This window comes from Mustelus asterias, chromosome 18 (assembly GCF_964213995.1).
Source record: "Mustelus asterias chromosome 18, sMusAst1.hap1.1, whole genome shotgun sequence".
NCBI classification, from domain to species: domain Eukaryota; kingdom Metazoa; phylum Chordata; class Chondrichthyes; order Carcharhiniformes; family Triakidae; genus Mustelus; species Mustelus asterias.
In genome coordinates, this window is record NC_135818.1 from 34538577 (window position 1) to 34554171 (window position 15595).

At 38.2% G+C, this 15595-nt stretch overlaps 1 protein-coding gene across 2 annotated transcripts in view; it reads left to right on the forward strand.

The window, feature by feature from the left end:
• The first annotated feature begins 10275 nt into the window (after positions 1 to 10275).
• npas3 (neuronal PAS domain protein 3) overlaps positions 10276 to 15595 on the forward strand; it is a 1397016-nt gene continuing 1391696 nt past the window's right edge. Inside the window, exons 1-2 of one of the 2 annotated variants that reach the window (XM_078233737.1) lie at positions 10276 to 10734; positions 14937 to 14975. In XM_078233737.1, coding sequence (XP_078089863.1) covers positions 10574 to 10734; positions 14937 to 14975 — 200 coding nt within the window. In that variant the 5' untranslated portion in view covers positions 10276 to 10573. Of the gene's footprint in view, positions 10735 to 13867; positions 13987 to 14936; positions 14976 to 15595 lie in introns of those variants that run through there. The other variant, XR_013500017.1, reaches the window with a different exon arrangement.

A 15595-nucleotide genomic window follows, 5' to 3' on the forward strand; every position in this document is an offset into this window, starting at 1 on the left:
CTCGCTTGATTCCCACTCATTGCTTATCTTTTTTAGGAGCCTATCTAACTCGGGTGTGAACATTATTAAATGCTAATCGTGGTTCAATGACATCCATAGATCTGTGATGGCACTTTAATGATCTACTGAGTAAAGAAGGAAGAGAAGGGCCTCAAAGGCAGGTCAAACTCTTTCCTTTGTAGAGCCAGAGGGTGTAGGAGTGTTCCACCTTGCTCCACAAGGAAAACCTGGGCCTCTGCTGAGCCAGGATTCCCTCTATCATCCGAAAGACAACCCTAATCCCCATTCAATTTACCTTGGTTCCGGAGGCCACAATCTGCAGACCTATCAATTTTAACTATCCAAAATCAGCCTCTTTTTTTTTGCACTGATTTTGTTTGGACTCCATGACGAAGATTACAAAAAAGTGAACTAATTGGAATTAACTTTTTTAATTTTTTTTCGGTTTAGGTAACCTGTGGAGGTTAGATGGCGGTAAAGATTTTTGTAATATATTAAGATATATTCGGCATGTTCACTAATCCATAGAAAATCTTATCCTGATTATGCAGTTGGAATCGGAAAGTTTAAAAATATTTTTATAAAATATCTATGATTCCTATACAAGAGATATTGAAACATACTGTTAGACTCTCTAGAAAGTGTAACTGAAGTAAAACTTTAATTGAATGAAGTTATGGCATTCTACTGTTCAAAAAATATCCAATTTTTCAGTACCATTTGCATTGTAATTGAAATAATTATTTAATTTATAAAATATCTCTGCAAATATTGAATGCAAAAAAATGTGATATACAAATGACTGAGAATGTCAGTCTATTTAATATGGGATTTGAAATTTTTGAGAACTATTCTAAAGCTGAGTCCATATGCCATAAGTTATACAGGAGTAAGTGGAGAAGTAGGGGATTCTTTTAGGGAAATTCTTGAGACTTCAAAGTGGCACAGACTATCAATATTTTAGATTAGTTAAATTGACATTACATTTGACTTTCTTGAAGATATGCTAAATTAGTAGATGAAGAACAATCCAATTCATATATCACATGACTTATGAAAAAGATTGGTCAAACAACTTACAGGAAATTGATAGGGGCAGTGATAACTTAGACGAGTGAAATGTCTTGTGATGATTCTCAGGGTCACTCTATTGCTGTCAGCAACCTATGTTAACAAACCAGATGAAATGTTGAAGACCAGAATTTACAAGTTGTCTGTTGACAAAAATTGTAAATCATTGTAAAACATATAACTACTAGAAAATATAGTTGTAAGAATCTGAATCGGCTCAGAAATGAACTCAATAATTGGCAACTAATATTTATGTGGATAAATGCAAATTAATGCATATTATAAAATGAATGACTGTAGAAAGGAAATCACATAATAAAAGATTTGCACCAGTCTTAAAAATGTCTGGGCATCATGAGAAGGTGACTTTCTAGAAGCCTGGAGAGCAGAGTATTATTTTTGTCATTTATACATACTGGGAATGAAGAACGAATCCACTTGATAAAATGGACAATAAGAATCTTGTTCCACAGATTCTTATGGTCTGAATCATATCATCTTGTGCAGAACATTATCCTCACTAAATTTGAAGGAAATGTTGAGCTTAATCTAAGGAATTAATGTCCATATTTTCTTATTGCATGTTATATAGGGAATATTGGATAGCAAACAGTTATGTATGGATTTTATTCCAACATTTACATGAAGCGAAAGCCATTTATAGCAATTCTCCATCTGATATTCTTGATGTCTCAGCATACTTATATTAAACTTTCAATGAGTAATACAACTGTGAATGAATGATGTAGCTAACTTACATTAAAATTATATGAATATTCTTTTTCTTAACATAAAAAATAGGAGCAGGAGTCGGCCATTCAACCTCTTGAGCATGCTCTGCCATTCAGTAAGATCAGGGCTGATCTGATTGTGGCCTTACCCCCACTTTCTTGACGGCCCCCATAACTGCATAATAATCTGTCTAACTTAACCTTGAATATATTCAATAACCCAGTCACCTCAGCTCGTTGGGATAGAGAATTCCAAACTCTAATGACCCTCTGAGAAAAGAAATTCCTCCACATTTCCATTTTAAATGCAGAGCCCTTATTTTTAAACTGTGCCTCCTAGTTCTAATTACCCCACGAGGGAAAACATCCTCTCAGCATCTACCTTGTCAAGCCCCCTCAGAATCTTATGCTTCAATAAGATCACCACTCATTCATCCAAAGTCCACTCAGTACAGGCCCAACTCAACCAACCTATCCTCTTAAGACAAACTTCTCATCCCAGGAATCAACCGAGTGAGCCTTCTCTGAACTGCTTCCAATGCAAGTCTGTCCCTGCCAAAGTATACCTGTACAGAGGACTCTAGGTGTGGTCTTGGCAATGCCTTGTACAGTTGTAGCAAGGCCAACGTTCAATTTTTCTTCCTAATTAATAGCTTTACCTGCATGTTGACTTTGTGATTTATGTACAAAATATCCGTATCCCTCTGTACGACAGCACTCTTCAGTCTCTCTCCACTTGAATATTATCTAGCTTGTACAATCTTCCTGCCAAAGTGGACAACCTCACATTTTCCCACATTATACACCATCTATCAAATCCGTCACTTAACCTATCAATTTGCAGACTTTGTATCCTCCTCACAACTTGCTTTTATTCCTTTCCATCTTCATACCATCAACAAATTTGACAACAATACACTTGATCCCTTCATCCATGTAGCTTGCAAATAGTTGAGGCTCCAGTATTGATATCTGTGGCACTCCACTGGTTACAGTTTTTTATGCTGGAAAGTACTCATTTACACTGACTCACTGTTTCCTGTTCATTAGCCAATCCTCTATCCATGCTAATTATCACCACATCAGCATAAGCTCTTGTGTAGTAACTTTTTATGTGGCACCTTGTCGAATGACTTGGAAATCCAAATACACTAATGTACTTGTTCCTCTTTATCTAACCTACTGGTTACATACTCAAAAAAATGCTAATAAATTTGCAAAATACATTTTCCCTTTCACAAAATCATGTTGACTCTGTCTGATTGTATTTTGATTTTCTAAGTGCCCTGTTAAATGACCTCTTTAATAATGGATTCTAGCATTTGCCCAACGTCAGATGTTAGGCTAACTGGCCTATGGTTTCCTGCTTTGTGTCTCCTTCCTTTCTTGATCACAGGGAGTGTTACATTTGCGGTTTTCCAATCCAAAAGCTAGATAATTTTGGAAGATTATAATCAATGCATCAACTCTCTCTGCAGACACTTCTTTCAAGACACTAAAGTGTAGGCCATCAAGTCCAAGCACTTTTTAGCCTTTAGCTAAAGTTCCATTAATATTTTAATTTTTTTCTCTAGTGTCAGTGATTGTTTTATGTTTCTCCCTCCCTTTTGCCTCTTGACCTTCCACTACTGTGAAGACAGATACAAAATACTTATTCATTACCAATGCCATTTCCTTGTTTCCCATTATTATATCCCCAGTCTCACCCTCTAAGAGACCAATGCTCACTTCAGTTATTCTTTTCATTTTTATATACTTATAGATATTTTTATTGTGTTTTTATATTTTTGCTAATTTTCGCTCATACATAAATTTCTTCTTGTTTATTCGTTTAGTTACCCTTTATTTGTTCCTAAAACTTTTCTCATCTTTAGGCCTATGATTAATATTCGCAGCATTTTCTTTCAATGTACCACCACCCTTTTTTTTGGTGAGCTACAGATGGTGTATCCTTCTGGTAGAGCCTTTCTTTCATATTGGAATATATCTTTGTTGAGTGTTATATCTCCTTAAATGTCTGCAATTCCTTCTCCACCACAGTACCTTTTAACCTATTTATTGACTCACCCAACTTTCGCCAACTCTTTCTTTATAGCCTTATAATTGCTTTTATTTAAGTTTAAGATACTAGTAATAGACTCACATTTCTCTCTCAAATTGAATCTGAAATTCTAGTATGTAATGATCACTCTTGTCTCGGGAATCTTTTACCAAGAGGTCTTAAATTAATCTAGTCTCATTACACATCAGCAGGTCCAAATTAATCAGGTCCCTTGTAGGTTCAAGAATGTATTGTTCTCAGAAACTGTCCCAAATGCACTCTATGAACTCTCTTCCTCCAGGATACCTTTGCCAATTTGATTTGTCCAATTGAAGTGAAAATTAAAGTCACCCATGATTATTGCAGTATTTTTTGCAACCTTCAAGTATTTTTTTAATGTATCCACTGTTCTACTGTGTAGCTACTGTTAGAGGGCCTATAACCTATTCTTACCAGTAACTTTACTCCTACCAGTGACTTTCTTTCCTATTTTTAACTCCCAAATTGATTCTACATTTTGATCTTCTGAACCAAAATCATTTCTCATAAATGTGGGGATCATATTTATTAACGTAGTAGCATAACCTATTTTCCTTTCCTCCTGTTCTTCCAGATACTCTTGAATATTCAGGTGCCAGCCTTGATTACCTTGCAACCACATGGCCTGTAATGGCTTTCATATCACACTAATTTATTTCTCTTTTTGCTATCAATTCATCTATCTTGTTATGAGTGCTGTGAGTATTCAGATAAAGAGTTGTTAATTCTGTCTTTTCATTATTTTTGCTTATTCTGACCTTCTTTGTTGATGCACTCTCAAGTTTGTAGGTTTTGTCCCTTCCAGTCACGTTCTGGCTATCATTTCTCATATCAGCCTGCATTATCACCTTGTCCTTTCTGTTTAAATTTCCAAATCTCCCTTCATGCGAACCTTTCCCCCACACCCACTCTTTAGTTTAAAGCCCAGCCTACAACCCTAGTTATATCATTCACCTGAACACTGGCTCCAGCACTGTTCAGGTGAAAGCTGTCTTTCCAGCAGGGAGCTCAAACTTTAAAAGCCTTTAAACTTCTAAATATTACAAACTAGAATACATGATTCACACCAGATGATGTGATTCAAATTATTAAACAATGGTTTCCATACTTGAAATGTTTGCGAGGTTGTGATACTGGCACTTTGTTTGCGTTTATAGTCCATGGTGCCATTTATTTAGTCCTTATTTGTTGAATAAGAAAGAACTCTGTACACTTAAGCAGAAAAAAATCAATGATTTGTGATTCAAGGATCAATTAAGGGACCAAATAATTCAGAATTACAGTCTTTTACTTGAAGGATTTTTCGCAATAATCTCAAATATAAATAGGAGTAACAAATAATTCAAAAATATCCATGGCCACCTGCAAAATATATACACAGGGTGGCATGGTGGTACAGTGGTTAGCATTGCTGCCTCACAGCGCCAGGGACCCAGGTTCAATTCTGGCCTTTGGTCACTGTCTGTGTAATGTTTGTAGATTCTCCCTGTGTCTGCACGGGTTTCCTCTGTGTGCTCCGGTATCATCCCACACTCCAAAGATGTGTGGGTTAGGTTGATTGGCCATACTAAATTCACCATTGGTGTCAGAGGGATTAGCAGGGTAAATACATGGGGTTACAGAAATAGGGCTTGGGTGGGATTGTTGTTGGTGCAGGCTTGATGGACCAAATGGCCTCCTTCTGCACTGTTGGGATTGTATGATTTCCATGAAATTGATGTATTGTTGGGCGGCATAGTGTGCAATGGTTAGTGCTGCTGCCTCACAGGTCCAGGAACCTGGGTTCGATTCTGGCCTCTGGTGCCTGTCTGTGTGGAGTTTGCACATTCTCCCTTTGTCTGCATAGGTTTTCAGTGGGTGCTCCGGCTTCCTCCCAAAGTCCAAAGATGTGCAAGTTAGGTGGATTAGCCATGACAAATTGTCCGTCGCTTTATCGGTGTGTGTGTGCGCCCTGTGATGGACTGGCATCCCATCCTGGGTGTACCCTGGCGAACGCCAAGTATCTGTTGGGATAGGCTCCAACTCCCTGCAACCCTGAATTGGAGTAAGCAGTTAAGTGAAAGTGAAGTGAAGATATATTGGTACCACTGTGACCACCTATGCTCCAAGCATATAGTTTGTGCAATAAATTGACTGCTTCAGACTGTGGAGACTTAATTTATGTTATGCTATTTATCGAAAAATGCCATGAATCAAAATAATAATCTCTGGTAATTGAATAATAGATTGCCGACCAGTTTCATTTTCACACCCTGTGGCTTCCATACGGGTAATTCCAAAAACTGGGATTCCATTTAAAGAATTTTTTTGTGTGTTCTCAATATAAAATCATTGTACTGTTACTCATGTAACCAATTAAAACAATAATTTTGTAACTTATTTTGAATTGTCAATTGAAAATTGATCCTCCATTTCACAATGCAATGGCGATGTGATGAAAAAGCAGTATTGAACTCATTGGTGCCTTTGTAACATCTTTTTCAATGGAAGATAAAACAACCAACAGGTTTTAATCTGGTTCTAAAACAAAGTAATGGCCTCCTTCTGTACTGTAAGGATTCTATTCTATTTTAGATAGGTCTGTTATTATACCTAATTCATGCTTCTAAATAAGATTACCAATGTTTAATCAATTTATCAAAAGTTGACGAATATGCCAAAATTGGTTTCATGTTTGATTTTTAAGTTTAAAATGCTGCATTGAACTTCCAAGTGCTTTCATTTTTCTAGAGGGTTGTAGCTGCTGTTGAATGTTGGCATTAATTTCAATGCCAATGTTTACAGGGTCCAAATTTAGAATCAAAAGAAATAATTTACTCCAGTGTTAATTTTATGGTTTTATAATTTGACTTGAAAGTTATAACTGGCTTGAGCCAACTGGAAAAAAGGATTGTAACCACAAGAATATTTTAATAGCTGTCCATACTTAATTAACTGCTAATATTCTATGTTGATGATATGATTAGTGTGTTTTGGTTTGGAAAAATTATGGAGCAAATCAAAATGAGGATGATGCATCCATAAAAAAAGTTGTTAGTGAAGCTCCCTTACATTAATTTGTGCATTTCTGTTGCTAATACAATTTTTGTAACTTGTCTTCAGTAACTCATTTAAGTTGAAAAATTATATTAATAGCAATCAAATGTTGAAGAAAAATATTGCAAAATCTACAGATATAGATTGAACAAAATAAAGAATGATGTGAATGCCAGTAGCAATTCTTTGAAACTGTTTGGTTTTGTTTTACAGATTAGGTTTATAAGAATCTGCCTTTCACTGGCAATGCAACTCAAATTGCAATCCATTCAACTACAATTTCTGCTCATTACCGCTAAATATTATATCATGGGAACCACTCTATGAATGCGATAAGCGGGGAGTCCTAACTGTCAGTTGCTGTTTTCAATCCATTAAAAGTAAGGTACGGGAAGTGCAACTTTCTGCTATCGTCGGCGAGTAAGGCTTCCTGCCAGTAGCACAAATTTGTAAAATTCTTCTTTACATCTCAGAGCCTGAGCAAATCATTTTAGTTCATTTTCTGACTGTGAAAATCGAATTTCTCGCCAAGGCCAGGAGCAACAGTTTACAAACAACTGATAAACTTCAGAATTATTTTCAACAATTAGCTTTTAATGGGGGGTGGTGCTTATTCGGCGGATTTCTCTACATATTTTCACCAGAAGTGCCCTTAAACAGGTAGGCTATGTTACTCCAGTTTCCTCTTTGCAACAACGCAATGATGCACTCTACACTGGAGGAACAGACAAGGGATCAGTCAGTTCTAACCAAGGTGTACGGTCAGTAAACAGGTCTGCGATGCAATGGATGTCTCGGGTGATGACTGCCCATTACTCCTTCATTAACGATTAAACATGCACACAGAATTGTGTATTACAAAGACAATTGCCTGACAAGTAGAATCTTGACCTAACCGATATAACAGAATAGAGTGGAGAGTGAATTTGCATGAAAGACCTCATAATAACTGGAAGAGAGGGAGTGAAGATTCTTTCCTTCGGCCTTTCACTTTGCAATAGTAAATGCTCTTGTGAACCAAAGGTTGCGTTTTCTTTAAAAGTGTGATGATATGATTATACATAGCTGGCATATAAACTTCATATACTCCAACATTTCCCATTTCCATTGTAACCTGAATGTGATGGATTGCACTAAGACGCCACTAAGCTTTTTTCTCCCCCGTATCTTAAATAGCTATTTATACCATTTAGTGTTATTATACACGGTTCAAAATAATTTTAATGAAATTAAAACTTTTGTATCTGATTTGATGAAATCGCCACATAACTGCAACTTGTGGGGTTGCGCTCATTACGCACATTTTTTGTTGTGGGAAGGGTGGGATTCAGAGCAAACACTCAAAAGATCTAGTCCAAACAGGCAAAATAATTTACAACAATTTAAAAGACAGGAATGAATGACATTTCATTGAGTGCTTGCTTTTATATGCAGCGACCGTAACCGATTATTCGGATGGTTTCGTTACTTTCAGTCTTCAGAACTCAAAGCGAAATAACAATTATTTTTAATGTTGCCAACGCACTGTTATTACTAGCATTTCCTATTCGCCTGGAGTCCCGGACCGATTAAGCATTCATTCGACTGTCCTCGTTCTTTTGTATCAATGCTTTGGACTCCACTCACGGACACCAAACGGTGGAGTGGATTAACAGGATGACAATAGATCTGCCATTGTGTCCGCACAAGTACAGTTTAGTTTTGTTGCACTTGCATCATGGAAGAATCGAGTCTGTGGGGCACAAATCTAAAACAGACAATTCCTGCTCTGGACTCGCAGCTTTGTCGCTTTCCAGTCGCGTTAAGTTTACTACAAGTGCTTGAGTGTGAGTACAAATAACGATGTGTGGTTGCCCTTATTCTCTTACAAATAAAAACATGAAAAATGAACACTAGACCACGCTTTTTAACTAATAGCGTTTCCCGTTGAATGTCTGAAATTCTAATTTCTTAAATTATTTTGCGGAATTTAACTTATGTTTATTTACACCCCATTATAAAGTTTCTGACAATGAATATATTTGTACTTTAAGTGAAATTCTCCCTACCTCAAAGAAGAACATACCAAGGCTGGCATTAACATTCTGATCTGCAATACCGAAACAAATCAAAGTTTTCTGCAGTCGCCAACCTTGGAGTTTCCAAGAGGAGAAAGTGAAACTCGTATAAGGTGTAACATCAGCATACCCATATGAGCCACAAAATGTTGTGCGATATTTCAGATAACATTGAATAATATTTTGAAAGGAAACTGGTTGGAAATAGATCTTTGAAAGCTTTTCCATTTGCTGAAATGCCAATGCGCATTCCCAGCTCCTTCACTTACAGGCTAGGAAACATTTATTCAGAGTGATAAGGACTGCTAGGTATCTGGGTCCAAACCTCGGTTGACACTGCACGTAAAGTCTCGCGCAGTGCATGCGGGAGTGGCTACGATTTACCCGCAGTGAGTGACGAATAAAAACTTTTTTAATAAAACCTTTCCGAGATCAGCTGATGACAACCCGTCCCTGAAACTCTTCCCTGAATAGTTCCACGATGGTCTATTGATCAATTACACAAATTGAATCCTCAATCTTTTCAGGTTTGGATAACGATGTTTGTTGAGCAGATTGGGCGATGATGACAACCACACAATCTGACCCGTGCAGTGCATTACAAAGTTGTTCTACAATAATGGCTCTCTGTACCTACAGTGGCAACTGGACACAATGCAAAGTGTGTATTCTGTTAGCCTGTATGATAGTGCATTCGGGGACAGTTAGTGGAAAGGGGAATCCAGTTTCGCTCTGACAGGTGGCGACTATGCGGGGCACCAGCCGCGCGCGCTGCTCTCATTGACTGACAGCCAGTGGAGCGCGCGCGCTTCCAGGACAATTACCCAGCAAACGTTGCATTGGAGAACACCAGCCCTGTCTATCTCAGTGATAGCCGGTGCAAACACGTTAACGCAGTTCAATACTTCGAGTTTGACAGTAATGGGACATAAAGCATCTATATGTATATATTTACTTATTTTTAAAAAATGTCAGGACATTTCAACATTGTATGACTGACATCAGTTATCTGTGCAGCTTCGTGAAGAGTGGTTAACGCGCTGTTGCTGTGGCTGACAATGCGCACAGCCCCGCTCGTGCTGTTCCAACTCCACCAGTTCGAGCTCCAACCTTTCTGATTTAACGGTTGTAGGCTGCGCGCACGCGCGCGTCCCCGCGCTCCCCATCTCCCACGACTGCACGGGGGGGGGGGGGGGGGGGGAGGGGGTGTGGAGATCAGCGAGTGATTCGATTGGTCGCGGGGCGTCGCGCGCCAGAATCACTATTAAGTGTCAGCGAACCAGCGGCGCGAGCTGCTGGGCTCCAGTTCAGGGGCAAGTTGCTCTTTACTTTCTCTGGGCAAATTGCAGCAAGTTAGATAGTCGGACTTCCACTTCGCTTTCTTCCCAGTGCTGGCGTCAGTATGCCACCCCCCTCACTGTCTATTTGTCTGTAGCACTTAAATGGGAAATAAATAAAGGAAGAGATAAAGGGCAGCCCACCCTCACGGCGTGGAAGTTATCACTAATGGGATTGAAGTTCAATTTACTGCTCAAGGGAAAATTGCAGTTCAGTGAGACGCAATCGTGGAGCTGATCGTTGGTGATCCTAGCGCGGGGATGATTAGGATTTTCCCGGATTTCAGCGTACAAGTAACGGCAGCAACTGGTGGAGGAGGCGGCGCGGTTACTGCTGCACCTGGTGTGGGAAGAACCGCCGCCGCCACCGCTGCTGCTAATGGGACACCCCAGAACGTGGGGCTCACATCCTACCAACAACGGTAAGTGTCTTACTGCCTCCAGCCAGGGAGATAACTTTACACTGTCATAGGTTTTACACAGTAGTTTTACACAGCAAAGGTTTCAGCTGTTGAACACGCACACATCCCTTCAAATTTCCCATTTTCTTCCCTCCCTAATGTTTACAGGAATGTTTGCTACCACTTCTACAATATGGGGGGAGGGGGGGTCTTAACACCTTCGTCTCTGATTAAATTGTTAGTCACATATTTCAATAATAAGCGTACACGAAAGTTAATTTTGAAATATTAGAGTCATAGAGGTTTGCAGCATGGAAACAGGCCCTTCGGCCCAACTTGTCCATGCCGCCCAGCTTTTACCACTAAGCTAGTCCTAATTGCCCGCATTTGGCCCATATCCCTCTATACCCATCTTACCCATGTAACTATCTAAATGCTTTTTAAAAGACAAAATTGTATCCGCCTCTACTACTGCCTCTAGTTATCACTACCAACGTGTGGTGGAAATGGGTTGTGCGTAAGAGTAACAGTAAGAGGAAGAGCGCACACTTCTGCAAACATTGATGGCGTGAGAAAGACTCATATTTACAGGGAGTAGAAAAATAAAAGCGTTTGTAAATATTCCACCAGTGGATCAATGGAGAATAAGAAAAACAAATACTCAGGAAGCCTTACTAGACACCATGTTATGCAAGTCAAAGCCCAGTTCCTTTCACCATTTTAAATAAGTTCAAGTCTATTTAGTAAAACGAGAAACCTGTCAAACTAAGTATGTGTTTCTGCAATATTCCAAGTAATACTTGGAATTTGTTTCAAATCCAATGGTCTCCGTAATTTATTTGTGTATTACCCATTAAATACAAACGTGCAAGTTCTACACTCGTTCACTGGTGCTGTAATTTATTTGTGTCTGGGGGCTGGGCAGAGGTGCTGGGAGTTAGAATAGATTCGATTTCTTTATAGGGCTGAGTTAAATATTCCTCTGTTCTTTTAATAAGAGATAAACTATACTATTTAATACGATAATACATTAATAGTATTACTACATTAAACATATAATCCACCAGAAACTTATGTGAAGCACCAGTAATCCATCAACGCATAGTTTATGGAAATGTTGAAATAAACTGGAAATAAAAATGCTCTGAGTATTAGATATGCAGCTAACTGTTTCATATATATGAAGTGAAATTTGCGGGTAAAACGTTTTGCTTTAAATGTTAGGTTCCAACATACTCGGTAGAATAAAGTTATATACTTTCGGAGTTAAAAAACCTGAATGTTTTGAAGAACAATTGAATGATATCACAACATTTAGTTATTTGGCCATTCCTGTGGCAATGATTATACAATCAACAGACGACAAAGAGTTTCAAGATATCAGGAGTTTTGTCAATATTTGGATTGCTTATTTTACGGAAAAATACAATGCAAGACAAATAAAATAGACAAAAGTCGTTTAGCATATCTATTTTCTCACTAGCAAATGTGTAACGTTCCTATTGTTTGTTACTCATAGTAATATAAATATGTCAGCCATAAAATCAATCCTCTGAAAAGCGAGTCCAAGGCATCGTGGGCTCCAAAAAAGAATCTCGCTTCCATTTCATTGACCACAAAAAGAACAATTATCATATGAACGCATTTATTTTAATGTTTTAAAAAACAAAGTTTTGTAATTTGTGAACAAATCAGTTTTATATTTTTTATTCAGAAACAATTGTACATTTCTAAACAGAACCTTAGATATGACTAACAAATCCTTAAATCCTCTCGCACGTGTTAAATTTTACACTATACTATCCGACTGAACCAAATCCCATATTCGGATATAACTTCGGTTGTGTACTGTACTATCACCAATGCTTATATTACCCTGAAACTACTATAATCAATGCACTCTACTGCAACAAACTCGACTTAGTTTGTGTTGATCCCATGATCGAAAAATACATTAAATACACAAATAACTTAAGACATTTTTAAAAGAAGGCCCCAAACTCTTCATCGATTTACAAATTATCTGATGAATACCTTGTTACTTCACCATTTGACTGAGGTACAGCTGCTTTCTGCAGTTTTTAAAGCAATGTTGCCTTTATGAAATTACATTTTAACATGATAGATGTGGCGCCTTGAAAAACGGCGTGCTGTTAAAACGCATCCTAATGTATCTAGCATTGTAATAAAAGCAAAAGGTCCCTGGCTTTGTGCGAGAAACTGTAAGGTTATACATTAATACTCGGATACATTTCTATGGGAGATATAATGGAATTCCACACATAGATTTATGGCGGTTGGAGTGCCAGGTTGGTGTCAAGACAAGTTACCAACATGTCGCAGAGCATCTTTTAGATAAATATTTTGCAGAAACAGTAGTCATTGGAACCTCCAACTTAAACGACTGTTTTCGTTTGTTTTTGTAAATCAGTGAGAAGAGGAAAGACGTGTTTAAGTAATGATAATAATTACATGCCAGCAACTAAGTTCCTTTGGAACCTAGCAATAATCGCTGGGACGTATGCCAAGAGGCTTAGGTGACATTTCCAGGCTGAATGGGGCTTATGTTATGAAAGATTACATAGACTTTTTTCCTAAATAAGACGATTAGTATTTTGAATGTCACGTATCTTTAATATTATACAGTAAAATTAAAGCCTTTAAATCCGGTTGATAAGATCCCATAAATATGAGGTGGCATTATATCAAACCTCGGTTATTCCCCATAAAGTGAATGAAACAGCAACTGAGTGGCGTAGTTGCGCCAGTTACAGTAATGTGTCCCTGGGAAAGAGAGCGAGCGAAAGACGGGCAGCGAAACAGCACCGTGAGATGCAGTAAGACTTTCTCTTGCAATCGGAATCGAAGCTCTCCGGAAAAGTGCAGCGGTGTGATGGTGCCTGCCGCTGTTTGTGGGTTCGCACTTGCAGCTTTAATACCATGGAATGTCTCTGGGATTATCTGAGGTGCAGCCAAGGCTGTCTTTACTTTTCTTGGCATGCTGGTTGGCCCTGACTCGTGCTCTGTACACAGCGCTTCTCACTTCTCTCTGATGGCTGGTAATTCCGGAGCCAGACAGTTGGACTGGACTTAACCGTAACTCTGCAATGGCTTTCCTCAAATAGTATTCGCTTCTTTCCCACTGTACCACCGGGCCGCAGCTAGAAAAAAAACAAAACAAAAATCAAACAAAAAAACAGCAAAGTAACGGCTGACGAGAAAAATGGCGCCCACCAAACAAGGCTTCCAGCACGACCCTTCAAGACGTGAACGGTAACGACAGTTGTTTTTGTGGCGTGATTCTTGGTATTTTTTGTTGCCATGATACTTTGTTGCGAGTTTGGCTTTGACCTGCCAGTTGCTGCTGAGTGCCACCACGACTTCACCCCCACCCCATCGCATCCAGGAGCCGGGCTAAGTGGCCGGGTTTGCAAGCCGCTGCCCTCCGCCCCTCGTCACCACCAGGACCAGTTCTTGGAAAGAATCACATTCTCATTCACAGCTTTACCTGCTCCACTTCAATTTCTGTAAGATGGAAAACAAGCGCACTATTTGATTTTCTCAGCTCTCCTCAATACATTGCGGAGACAAGGGCCTATGACACTATGTTAGAGAGGCCACCATTGCTGTACGGCTCGGTGCTCACTAGGCCAGACTAGAAAGAAGCTTTCTTTGACAGGAGCTTGCTGTTGTAATGAGGGTTGTATGAGACTAGGGTTAATATTATATTTGCATAAAACAACAGGAAATAGTTGCGAACCGCAAAATTAACATACTAACAAAACATGAACTAAACAGGCACATCTAAAATGAAAACATAAATCATAAATCCACCGGAATCTAAAAAGATAGAAATAGTAACTGCAAATAATTTAAATAGTATTAAACTTTTTAAAATTTTGCTCCCAAATTTTTATTTTGATGTTAGAAGTTTAAATAATATAAAAGGCAATTGAAGTTCAATTTTTCAAATAGTTAAGATTTAAAAACTGGCCCATGACAAACTAAAGCAGTGTAATTTTAATTTGTGAATATAATTATATACTTATTGTGAAACTGAGGTACACTTGTACAGCTAAAGAAAAATAAATGAACTATTTCAAAAGGAGGATAGTTTATGTGGATTATTCATTCATTTATTCAAATATTGTCATACAATGTACTAGCAGTAGTCCTTCTGAAGAACTCAAAGTTTTTCTGTTAATTTTTTCTGCTTTATTCAGAGGACCTTCATTCTGCTACCAAGCTTCAGTCATGCCAAGGTATGAAATGTATGGTTATTGGAGGATTTGTTTAAAACGAGAAAAAACAGCATCACAGAAATACAACATGCCATTTATTCGATGCATTAAATCCCTATTTTGGACTGGAAATACTGTGATTTCAGATAATTCTAACTTGAAATAGGAATGGCATAATTATCAGAAAAGTCAAATACCCCAATGTGATCAGCTTAAATTGTAGTTTATTGTGGTCCAAATTTAGGAGGATCACCATGGAGTGGGAAAAGATGGTGAGACCATCAGGGAGCTTTCTGTTTATGCCGAGAAGGTATAAAGTGAGAAACAAAAAATGAGTGTTAAAATATTGTGATTGATATATTGCTACTTAAAATGCACTCTCAAATCCAATTGTGATACTCTGATATATAAATTTCAATATATGTCATATATATATATATATATTGTTTAATGCTTTATTGAGACTTTGATAAAGGCTCAGATTGACAGTAAAGCTCGAGGTTGCAAGTGGATATTTTTCTCTCTCTCTGCTGAAGTAGTATTATAGTAAGTGCTTTCATAGTAAGATAGCCTTAGTAATCTTCCAGACTGGAGCACAGGAGTATATTTTTAAGCCATTCTGGGAATTTATCAGAGATTGG